Source organism: Melospiza georgiana, chromosome 7 (genome assembly GCF_028018845.1).
Source record: "Melospiza georgiana isolate bMelGeo1 chromosome 7, bMelGeo1.pri, whole genome shotgun sequence".
Taxonomy (NCBI): Eukaryota; Metazoa; Chordata; class Aves; order Passeriformes; family Passerellidae; genus Melospiza; species Melospiza georgiana.
The window spans coordinates 28,635,431-28,648,342 of record NC_080436.1 but is presented as its reverse complement, the minus strand read 5'-3'; the positions used below and the strand labels follow the sequence as shown (position 1 = coordinate 28,648,342).

The 12,912-nt window shown below is 35.4% G+C and overlaps 1 protein-coding gene across 2 annotated transcripts in view; it reads right to left on the bottom strand.

The window, feature by feature from the left end:
• Window positions 1-12,912, bottom strand: part of PTPN4 (protein tyrosine phosphatase non-receptor type 4) — a 108,896-nt gene that overhangs the window by 23,628 nt on the left and 72,356 nt on the right. For both annotated transcript variants that reach the window (XM_058027559.1, XM_058027560.1), the window contains exons 14-16: window positions 7,006-7,140; window positions 5,576-5,734; window positions 974-1,133 (exon numbers count right to left, since the gene is read on the bottom strand). In XM_058027559.1, the coding sequence (XP_057883542.1) occupies window positions 974-1,133; window positions 5,576-5,734; window positions 7,006-7,140 (454 nt within the window). The remainder of the gene's footprint in view (window positions 1-973; window positions 1,134-5,575; window positions 5,735-7,005; window positions 7,141-12,912) is intronic.

Sequence of the window (12,912 nt, the reverse complement as noted above, 5' to 3'; positions counted from 1 at the left end):
GCTGTTACAAATTCTGTTTCATTATTTAATTACAACAAAAAAAAATTTACAACATTCCCAAAACACTCAAAAACTTAAAACTCTCACTTTTTAGTCTTTTATTAGAACCCCAGCTATGAAATGGAACAGGGGCTTTATGGAAATCTTAACTTTGTTGTAAGGCCTGAGAGATCAGAACTCCAGAGGTTTACAGTTCAGGATGCAAAAAAACCAAACTAAGGCATTTCTAAATATCAGTTTTGGGAGGTGACTCATAATTTTGAATGCCTGAGGCTGACAAAACTGTTTACACAGTATTTGCTACATCTGGATGTTTCCCCATCCTCCAACACACTTCTTGTTCTATTTACTGTTCACATTGGTATAACATCTAGAACCACTGGAAAACTTCTGGAAGGACAAAAACCACAAAAGTGATCACGGAGATCTATCCTCAGTCAGACAATCAACTGACTATCTTACTCATCTCACACATGCTTGATTATGGAAAAAGAACTGGTGATATTTTTGTATTTGCTATCACAGGCCTCTAGATACTCTCTTTCTTGGAAATTCTGATCAGATTTGCAACCACAGACTCAAGAAGCTTCTCCTGATAAAACTACTTTAGAAGCTGGTAGGCATTTTCAGGTTTAGCTTTTTAGCTAAAGCTAGATTAAACACCTGCAATGTCTTTAAAATTTTTGGCAAATAACTTCTCAAAGAAGAGGTTAGGCAGAAATTTCTGCATGTGCTGAAAAGCTAATGCTCAAAAGGTCTGCAAAACCATCCCAATGTAGTGATTTGTTATCAACTGACAAAGCACTACTCCAGCAGCTAGAGTCAAACCAGCAGGAGCCAGTGAAGGGACAGTAGTGCTGCAAGGTAATGCACAAACACAGCAGCTCTGAAATGCCTCAGAACCAAGCCCATGTACAATAGGACCATCATTCTGATAAAAAGCAGAATGGTTCAACTGGATCAAAAAACTTACGGTGGATTTTTCAGGTGATGCAGGAACATCAAAAGTTTCATTAATATGGTTATCCAGTTCTTGCTGTGAGTGTGAATGATGAATTTGGTTCCAACTGTTCTTTTTAAATTGTTTGGGTGGCAACGCTGGAGGCTGCCCATCTATAGGAGTCTCTTGAGATCTAAATACCAAAATAGAAATATGAAGTGGAACAACCATGAGATATTGACAGTTCTTTCAGGGCTGCAAATAAACTGAAAACGCTAGAACAAACTCAAAGAGTTTGAGAGATGGTTATCTGTAGGTATTTTTAGAACCTCAAAATGTAGTGCAGTAGAATATATTGGCAGCTTATGTTTGCACCTGTTGCAGCATTTTTCTCGACAAGTAACTGCACACAGAACCAGCAAGTTCATCTTTTACCTATAACCTTCTTAAAAATGGTTTTACATGCTTTAACACATTACTTCTGACCTGCAAGCACTCCATTGTAGATTAATACAAATGTTCTCTGTGTTTTTGTATATTATGGTGAATTTCCTTTTGTTAGTCCTCTTGGAATAAAAGCTAAACTCTGTAATTCGTATTACATAAATATATGATTCATCATTCATTATAGGGATTTATATTTAAGAATTAAAAAGAACATTTGGAAAGGCTCAAAAGGGCAGTGAGCTCACAGTTCCCAGTAACTTGTTTGAATGCCAGGTTCTAAATACCAGCAGGATACGTCTCCTCCACAAGCACCCCATGAAAAGGTGCTATTAAGTTATTTAACGATTTCAGACAACAGCCCACTTATACCAGATCCATAAACCATCAAGAATGAACTTACAGGTTACAGCTGAATCTAAAGAGAATGCTACCACCAAAAATAGGGTGTCTGTTCTTTCACCCACATCCCTGGCTGCTTCCTTGAAGAACTGGTCCTCCTCCCTTGGCTAAGGCAGCTTACACCAAGCAACTAAAACCACTTTTTGGACAAGCCTGGGTCCTCCAGTTTATATCAGGGCTGGGCACCATGCAGGGAGGGAATGACACTCCCAGAGGCAAAAGGAAGACACTGCTCCTTTCATTATCAGCAATCTGTAGTGGTAACTCATCACAAAACTCCTTCCAAAAGACACAAACATGAGCAGCCCTGCTGTATTCAGTAGTCTCGCCTCAGTGAACTGTTAGCAGGGCAAGACTCTCAGTATGAGACTGCACAAGGTTTCAAGTTGCTGCAAATCTGAAAACCTAAGGCACACATCAAACTTCACACCATAAAATTTGTCTCTGTGCAATTCAAGAAAGGCAGATCCCAGATACATGTTCAAAAATAAAAATCTCAGCAAAATGGAATATAGAGATAAAAAAAAAAAGAACCTTTTTCAAAAAGCATGAAAACTGGGAAATAGAACACTTCACTTGGAAATGCCAAACATTTTCTGCTTCAGTTTAAAAAAAATTAGCCAATAGTCTTAGAAAACAAAACTGGTAACGTTTTTGTCAGTGTATGAGAGAAAACAGCACATTCTAAAAGATCCCAACAATATTTTTCTCTATTTTTCTGCTTTATTTCAACTTTCAGAAAATATTTTTTTCAGGAAGTGTTACAAGAAAAAAAAAGCACTAATTATTCAGTTGATGTCTGAAGAACCTTATGTTCAAAACACAGTTGGGAAGAAAAATAGTATTTCTTAACACTTTTCAGTGCAAGTAACAGAAAAAAGAGCACATTTCATTTTTCAAGATAAGCAGCTTTTCTAAATTCATTTTTGTGGAGAGAAAAATATGATGATTGTCAACATTTGCAAAACAAATCTGCAAGGCAGCTATAAACTATTTAGACATCGACTTACAAAGGTCACCCAGAGATTTTTAGCTGCCTATGCACTCATTCATTCAAGTTTGGCCAGCACAGATTACTCAGTTTTTTAAGTTATGTATTTTCCTGAAAACAATTACTCCTGAGAGCTTCGAACCAAAGAAAAAAGGAACAGAAAACATGAATAGAAACACAAAAGAAGTTATTCTGATAAAAGCAGAAGATGGATCTGATGTTTGACTAGATGTCTGTACATACATGTCAACAAACACAAGTAAATTCCTACCTAACACACAAACTTAAAGAAAGGATTTGAAAAGTTACTTAAATGAGCATTTTACAAGCAGCAATGCAAGTTCTGTAATATATTAGCATAATGATTTGTGAGAACTAACAATCAAGCCTCGGGCATAAACTTCAGTGCTTTATATTTGCCCAGTCAGCTTTGAATTTCCTTATGAATGCTCAGACAATGGCAGTGAAAGCAGCCTATTTTGCAGGCAAAGCAGCTCTCTGTTACTGAATTCAGCAATTTACATAATAATAAAATAACATACAAACCCTGGCACTGGCAAGCTTTGGGTATTTTTGTTACAGATATCCGGTCTGATCTTTTTAATATATTTAGCAAAAGTTCCATACACACCCCCATAAATTTATTAAACTAAACACTTACCACGTGCTTTTGGAATTTGAGGTTATAATTAGCTAAGGGAACTACAAGCATTATCTCTCCATTTAGTGTTGAACAGGATGTGCAGATGGAGAAAAGATGTCCAATTAAAGGTCATATTAGCTAAACTATAATATACTTCTGAACTGCATGGAAACTGTTAATTTCTTTTGCTATGTTGATTCCAAACTCAAAAAGATCACCAAACCTATGCCAGTCAGGTTAGCCCCTCTTTTGCACAAATATAAATTTGACCAATAAATAAGATTTTCTGACAAATTAGCACATGGACTACTCAAATCTTTTCCACCAGAAAGGTCAAATTGATTAAGAAATAGCTTTTTGGACTGTAGAACAGTATAGTTTAAAATTATATAGCTACTATGAACTTCATGTCAACTATTTTCCTTCATAAATGGCAAATCTTGAATCAATAACATTAGCTTAAACCTTCAAAATACCTTAATGGAATTCGTATATTTTTGAAAGTCAATGTCCCCATTCTTGAAAGTATCTTATACTAGAGATCAATACCGGGATATCAAATTTTAGTTTTAAGCTTCTAACAAGAGGAAAAAAAACCTCAAAATGGAACCCCTAACACTTAGTGCTTGGGCATAAAAAGTGCAAAAACATGAAAAAGAAGCCATAGTTGTAGAAAACCACTTCCTCTCTTTCTAAGACTCATTTCTATGGTTACTTACTCAAGAAATAAGTACTAAATAAACAAATCCTAAACACTCAGGAAGATATTGTATAACTTCAAGTAAAGGTATATAAATAAAAGAGAGATTTAATAATTGTGCTTTCTTCACTGTATCCATGTGTCATTCAGTAAGGGCTTCTCTTAACTGACTTCAGATGGAAGTCTTACAACAGAAGGAACCTGACCCTGTGTGGCCTTTGGACAACAAAACTCTAATATGAGAAAAGATTCTCATCTGTTCCAGTTCTGAGAGTCCTTTGGCATGTGAATATGTTAAAATTCCACCAAAAAAAGGGAGAATTTACACGCCTAAGTCAAATTAATATTACGTAACCCTGAAAGTTAAGAAACTAGCTGAGTCAAATTGTAAATATTGTAGTCTATTGTAAAAAGCATCATGTGCTATATTAGAAAACTTTTAAAATTTTGTATTCTATTTCCCTCCTAAAAATTAGAGTTGTTAAAACTGAAAGCATAGTCAGTCTAAGCAAGGTTTTAAAACCGTGTTTAAAGAGTTTTCCAGAGTAATTTTTCCTGAGACATACCATTTGTTTATAAACATGTAATTAGCTATGTGCTGCTTTAGAGTTATCAACTGAAACCATTTGTATGCTCTCCCTGCTAATAGAGATTATGCTACAAAACTATGAGGGCATATCTGGCATTACATTATCAGCTACACTAAGAGGGTACAGTGCCAGTGATAAAATGGTATATATTGAAATATTTTTCCTTATTAATCTGCATTCTGAACACAATTTATTGAGTATTTCAGTATCTTTGAATAACTCAATGGGGATTTTTGTTTGTCTTCCTTCTGGACCCAGTATGGAATAATAGTTTTTATTTCACCCATTGCATCCAATGGTAAGCAAGCTTACACTATAAAGAATATTCAGCAGTATTAAAAAAAAAAAAAAAAACAGCCTGACTAAAAAGCTTATTTTTTAAGCCTAAGTGTCAGCTTAAAAAAAATAAAAAATTAACTCTGTAACAATACCAGCAATGTCCAAATGCCCAGCTGTCAAAAAGGTACATAGTAGTTTGTAAATCTCACTTCTGTGCCTTGACAAAAAAGCAACATTTGCAGACTTGTGGGAATTAAAACTTTCATTCAATTCCATCAAAAACCCAACTTTTGGTTCCACATCCAGACACTGATGGTCACATTACAGCAAACCCACATCTTGTGTTGGTGAGGATGGTATTGTAATCCTGAATCTGGAACATGTCAGACACAGGTGTTCAGCTCTGTATCTGTAGCTCTTTCTCACAGTAAGACCTACACTAATACCCCTAAATAACAACCACTTTTTATTAGATTGCCTGGCTCTCCCTGACCCCACATTCAGCAATAAATTCTTCAAGACCAGGATCTCAGATTCCCTTCAGCAGCCCTGCATGCCACAGTGGCTTGGTAGGAGCAGAACTTACGGGGATGATTCCAGTATGATGCTGTTGGCCTGGGTGGAGGATGGAGATCTGTGATTTACAAACACTTCACTGGGGGAGGTGTGAACCACATGATCCACTAAATGTCCCACTGATGAGGGTCGTAACCGGGCTCCTTCTTGAGTGAAGGCAGAGTTGCGACTGAAAGGGAAAGCAGTGCAGTGCAATGTGAAATAACAATTTTATTGTTAATCTACATCTCTGATAACACCCACTAAAATGGGATGCTAAAAATTTATTTTCTCTCAGTGCAAGCACATGTTCGTACACATATTTTTATTAAAATTTCAAAAATCACTGAAAAAATTATGTTGTCAGAACAACATGTATTTCATTTTTTTAAGTGTTCAAAAATTACTTTAATAAACACTAAGGGCTATTGAAATAATTTATTTATTTTTAATTAAAGAAGCCTGAAACCATTATGCTCCAATGAACAAGCCAGCAGCCCAGTCAACAAGAAGAAAAATAGATTCCTAAGAAGACAAATCCTGACTCTGTTCATGGCAGAACTTAACCTGAATTTATTAAGATGAACAATTTATCCCCTGAATCTTCCCCTAGAAGAATCACAAGCTTTGCACTGAGAGTTTTATAATTTCTGGAATCCAGTATTTTCCTATTTGAAAACTAGCATGACAATATTAAAATTCTTTTGAACATGTATGAATTAAGTATATTATGTTTTAAGAATCATTATTACACAATTTTAAAGGAATTTTTAAGTAATTTAGTAATTTTTAAGTAATTAAAGTAATTTTTAAATGCTACAGGTATTTCCAACATTGATCTTGTGAATAATATGCTGTAGAATCTTAAAATCCTGACATTTATGTAATACAAAATTGAATAACACTGATTCTTAAGCAAGTTTCAGCACAGTGAGAAAATTGGTTACCCTCCAAACGAAATCAGGAATGTTTTTTCACTCACTTAAAACAGAAGGCTCTATCATATGAAGAGTGAACATGGAAAGCAAAGGCACAAAAATTGAGAGGAATAAACCTGCAAGAATTTCCAATAAAGTAATTTTGCCCAATGTTTAAAAAAGTGGTATTAAGTGAAATAAATTATGTTTAAAATATCCCATAGATTTTATTATCAGGGTCTTTTTTACACCAAATTAATAGCTTAGTTTTAACTGAGCTTGAGAAAACTCAAACCCTCAAATTTAGGGTAGTGTGACACATCCTACACTTTTTATAGGTCAAGTGAGAAAAGTGAGAAGCACCTAAAACTCATCCCTAAAAAAATTTTCTTTTAATCTGAAGCCAAGTGTTACAGAGAATCATTTGGCACATATTTTTTGAAGCTATTTGTCTACATAACCCATGAATCCCTTTATTACACAAGTAGGTCACTCCCATCAGAGGTAGAGAGTCACTTGTAGGGAGAGATTTGATGCTACTCACTGATTTGGGGTTCCAGGTGGGGACCGTGATGGGAGGCTCTGTGTTTCCAACCTATCATCAGACAGTGAGTTCCTGCTCACTACTTCCCAATCCATTCCACTCATGACCTTCCGTGCCAAGGGTTTGCTGGGGGATCTAGAAGAAGAAAGTCAAATGACTAACCAAAAATTGTATGATGTAAGAACAAAATTATATAAAACTCACCACAATGAAACTGATGTTCTATCACAGGAAACCAAATGATATGTAAGAAAGGAAACATAATAATGCACAGCTGTATTTACATGGGCACTTCTGTATTTTCTCCATCTACTGTACTTCATTTAATGTACTTTGAAAAAAAATGCCATTGAAATACTAATAAACTAGTGTTGGCTGTGAGGGAGACAGGCAAACTCACTAGACTTTTAATGCCTCAAAGACAATCTGACTCAAACAGCATAATCACTGAGAGATCTGAACTTAATAAATGTAGAAGAAAACCAAACAAAAAAACAAGTAAAAAAAACCCTCTAAGTAACACAACTGTTTAGCCTCCTCAGGAAAAATAAAGCAACAAAACCATCAGGCCAAAATACTCCTAAAGAATTTCAAGAACTGAAAGTGAGATAATCAACAACATGGCAACAGATTTACAAAGTTTTGTTTAGACATCAGGGATTTCCATCAAGACCACAGGCTTTCTCCCAGAAAATGCCTTGTCACTTGCCAGACAGATACAATAATATTATTTAACTATTTAAATTTTTTTGTGAGTAACAGAACTTCATCTGGTTTTGTGCCAGTAATGTCCTTCAGATTCAAGGTCATTCTCAGCAGTGCTTTTATACAAAAGGAATTCTGCTTTCTACTTGTTGCCCTCTCTTGACATTTACAAAACTTGTTCTTCCCATTCTCTGATCATTCCAGGATGCCTACAAGCTCCTGCTTCTTTCACCTCTTTCTTAAGCACAAATGAAACCATACTTGCAATCTCTCCTGAAACACATTTCCAGTTTATATTGGAAAGCAGCAAATGAATCATCTGTGGTTGCTTTTTTCTTAGCATTGCATTGGATGGTTCAGTCATCCTGCAACTAAAAACATACCCAGACTTTCACATTTTGCTGTTTTCAACTGAAAATTCTTCAACTAACAGCAAAAATACTTTAAAACAATCCATACATGTCCTGTACATTTCGTGTTACTAGGTTTTTATTTTACTTCTACTGCTTTCATGGCACTACATAGTTCAGATTTCTCACCTATAATTAATCAACCCTCTCTAGTTCCAGTGATACTTCAATCATTTGTGATATAAGAATTTCATTTCCATTTACCTTCATATTCTATCACTAAATTCTCCAGTTTTGTGCAATGAGGTGACAACATATTATTGTATGAGCAGCTCCATACATTCATATCAAAAACTAATTTCTCCCTTCACTGTCCCTGTGACACATGGTAACTGTTCTTTATCTTTGTCACTATTACTGGTTTACTGAAAGAGCAACTCCAGAAAGAAGGAACTTTGAGAAATTAAGGAACTACCTGCACACAAACTACATCCTCTGAAAACGGGAAACTTGCTAACAAATATGTATTTTTGCTTCTCAGAGAACTTAAAACTCAATGCAAGTCACCACCTTGAGCAGATAATATTGTCCTCAACATTACCAAAAAAATCTACAACAACAACCAATCAAGTACTATATTGAATAAGCTTCATAGACAGAAATAAGTAAGATGTCAATACTGTTTGGTACTAATGGAGTGATGGTGTTCTTGTGGAGGGTTTATTTTTATTTTTACCCCACAAGCAGTTCTAAACATGTATTGCACTCTGCTTTACTGCTCTAAAGTCTTACTGAGTAATAGCTGACAAATTTCAGGCAGTTAAGTGAGATGGGCCATTTTAATAATACTATTTCAGGTGTTATTTCACCTTGGGGAAAAAAATCTAATAGTACATTGATATTTGAAAAGAGGGAAATATAAATTAATTCCTCCAGAGAAGCACATCCAGTTTCTTAGCACGCTTCACTATATTTAAGGAATATTAATTTGATTTGAAAAATAATTAGCTTTGTATCAGATCAATTAAACCAAAACTCCAATTTCTGTAATTTACTTCAAATGTGAGCAACTCAAACCACTTTGGTATCTTTCTTCACAAACATGTACATGCAAGCAGTTCTGAACAGGTAAAGAACATGAAACTGAAACAGCAGAACTGAAATGTGTGTCTGATTCCAGCCCTTTGCTATTCTTTAATTGATCAGGGCTCTGATCAGCTGGACCCTGCTGACACTTAATCATCTGTTTGCAGCCAGCAGATGAGCACCAAGAGCCAGCTCTGCCAAGACCTGGATTCTACTACCAGCCAAAGAAGAGTCTGAGGGAAAAACTGTAGAAGAACGTAATATAACCAATGCTGAATTAGGTAAGTACAGAGTGCAGATACAGTAAAGGCAATTACTGAACCTCATTTACCTTCAGTGAAAAAGCAACAAATGGAATGTAGGAAAGTTGGAAGTGGGGCTTTCTTTATTTAACATGCAACAACAGTATAAGTGCACCATCCTTGCCTAGAAACTAGATAAATTACAAAGAGAGACACAGGAGCATATAGGGTGGGAAAAAAATTTCAAGTTTTTCCAACAGTTACATTTTTGACTGCTCGAATAACCCCCATTGCTTTGTATCTTAAGCCAAAGTCTGTAACTCTGTTTATGTAAACTTCCTCAATCAATACAACAAAGGAACACAAATGAGCAAAGCATCACCTTCTTCCCTATGGAAACATCCAATGTCAAGAAAGCACTCACCTTTTATTGTGGATAGGGTTTGATCTTTCAGAAGATCACCTCACCACCATGATAAACAGCTGCAGTGTTTATCACCAAAGCTTCATCTCAATTATTTTATTAACAGCTCTAACCTCAGAGTCCCCACCCACTCGTGTTTGTTGCCCCAATTTCCTGTCTTTGCAGACATTTCAAAGAAAAAATTACCACACTGCAGAACTGAACTTCTTAGTGCTGTGCCAATTTTAGTTCTCCTGTCAACACTTCTAAATCCAACAATAAGGTTTTTTTTTTAATTAACATTTAAGATTTGTTGTGAAATATACCTATAAATTTGTCCTTTATCTCTGACTTCTAGCAATATTAAAATAATTTTCTCACACCAGAGTGCAGCTGAGTAGATAGGAGAGGAGAACTAAGATGCATAAAACTTTGACATTTTTTAATTTTAAATTTCACCTCTGTCTGCTCAACCTGGATGCTTCTACTGCACCCAGCACAGGGCACTGATAGTTAACTGAATAAGCCATTTTCAGATTTATTTCTGCTGTACCTGCAGAGACATTCCTAAAAGTTGGAAGCAGTCCCATCTATTTGAGTAGCGACAGAAACTGAAAACTTTACCTGCTCCCAAGTCTTATGAGCTGCAATGTTACAGCAAATACAAAAAATAAACCCAAACACTCAAAACTGAGTAGCAGGGATGGAATTACATAATGCAACTAAAAAAACCCACAACATTTTATTAGCTCAGCTACAGTACAGAAAGCCTTCAAATAAAGAATTTGTTTGGCATCCACAGCTGAAGGGCTAAAACCTTGCACAGGGTGGGAAAGAATAGAGGTGTTGTTTGGGAATACAGGTGGGAATTTAAAAAGTAATCTCTGTTCCAAAAAGAAACATAACCTGAAGCCACAGCTTTGCTTTGTATTTTGACAAGGAGTCCAGGGAACATATTTCTCAGCAAATCTGACAAATACTGCTGCCAACCAAGAGGGCAAAACCATGCACAAATCTGCAAGGTACATTGCACAAATGACATATGCAATTTAAAGCACCTGAGAAATTATTTAATAGACCTCAAAAAGTGCATAATTAAAGCAAGGTTGAATTTTTGGAAACAGAGACTCCAATTTATGATAGGGAGTTTGCAGATACAAATGGCTGACACCCTCTCACTCAAAGTCCCTGCTCTCAGCCCCCTGCGCACACCAGAACTGAGCAGCCCTAGAATATTTTGCAAGGACTCTAAGAGAAACCCTAACCCTTTAAGAATTCTCTCAATTCATTACTTGATTGAACCTTTTCTATTTTTATTATGTGCTTTTATTAAGTTTCTGGGAATTCTTATGAGGTTTCATGGACTGTGAATATCGTGCAATAAATGAGGCGAAGAGAAAAGCTGTAATGAAAATTATAAAAAAACCTCCCCAAAACAACAAAAACCCCTAAACAACAACAAAAACCCAAAACCAACCAAAAACCAAAACACCCACAAAAAACCTAAACAACCGCTGCAACGGTCTTCTGAATGCTGAACTTAGTGCTGCATGAAAATTAAGAAAACAGCACCTACATAATGTATGAGATTTATTACTGAATATATCCTTCACAGTAATAACAAAATTCCATGTTTAAAGGTAAATGTAAAGGTTTCTATAATTTAGAAAAAAAAATCCTTCAGCTAATTTAAAGTAAAATCCTGAGAACAAACAGCTAAGTCTGCTTCCTGTAGATAAAAATTGCTTGTTTTATTTAAATGGCTGTTAAAAAATTTTATTTCCCTGTCTCATGCTCTGCACCCACGTTTCACTCAGCATGTAAAGGCCAGAGCAGCTAGCCATTACTTGTGGCAATCAACATTTCCCAACTTAGAGCAAACAGATCACTCCAGTAACATCTCTGTGTAATTCTCTATGTTCATTTTCTCGCCATGAAATGATTCAAAGGTTTGCTTAGACAGCATTAATTCAAATAAGGCAGTTTCTAATTAGGTATTTTTAAGAAATCCAAATGTAAATCTGGATAACTCTACAAAAAACCACTGAAAATATTGCTTGAACTGATCTTGAATTAATCTTCTTATGCAATAACAAGAAAAGCAACAGCAATTATTTCAACACATGTGCCCACCTAGTTCTCAAGAAAGACCTTGAAAATCCACCAAAAGAATCCCACTGCCTGAGAGGTTAAAAAGCTGTTCAATGCTACCATGACTTTGCCTGATAAAGACACACCACAAAAAAGAAAGGCAGGTTACAGGAATAAAACCCACACTATAGCTGGAAAATCTTAGAAAACAAAATTTATCTTCAGTATGAATACAAAAGGGCTGACATCTACTCAGCATGTCAACCTGAGATGCAAATGTTCAGAAGACAAAGAATTAATGTTCTTAAATTAAGTTTCTTGAACAACACTGAGTTCTAGAAATGTTTTCTCTTTTAAGCTTTTTTCACTCTTGAAAATATGAAAGGTCTTTAAAATTGAAAATAAATTAATTGCACACTGTCATGAGGAAGACAGAAGAAGTAGCTGATTTGTTAAAAGCCTTTTGAGATATATTTGTTACAATACACCATTATTTCATTTCACTGATATAAACATATATGCCTCAGACATCAATCATCAACACTTAGAAACTCAAAACACGTGGATAAATGCTCTATTCTTAATAAAAAAACAACAACAGAAAATAAAATTCCTGAGGATGGAAGAGCCAAGCATTTTATTAACTAAAAGAAGCCAAGATTTATGAAATTAAGAACAGTTCCAGCCATGGCTTTTGATTTTATTGACTTAATCCATTTTATCCAACTATATTTTATAAACTACAAGTGACCCCCAGCAGAACTTGCTGGGTTTTTGCTGCAAAGGGAAGAGTGCCATCTACTGCATAAGAGTTTCTGAAATGATAAAAATACTTCTCAACACAAAGTATCAGCTCTCCTCCACTCTCTTGACTTGTGGGGAATTGCCAAGTTTAGAGTGCACCAAGAAAAACAGTTTTTAACTGATTCACAACTGTCATTCAGTGAAGTAAAGCTCACCTGTCACAGTGCTGAGTCTCCTGAGTACTAAAAAAAGTTGCTCCAAGTAAAAATCTAAATTAACTCACATT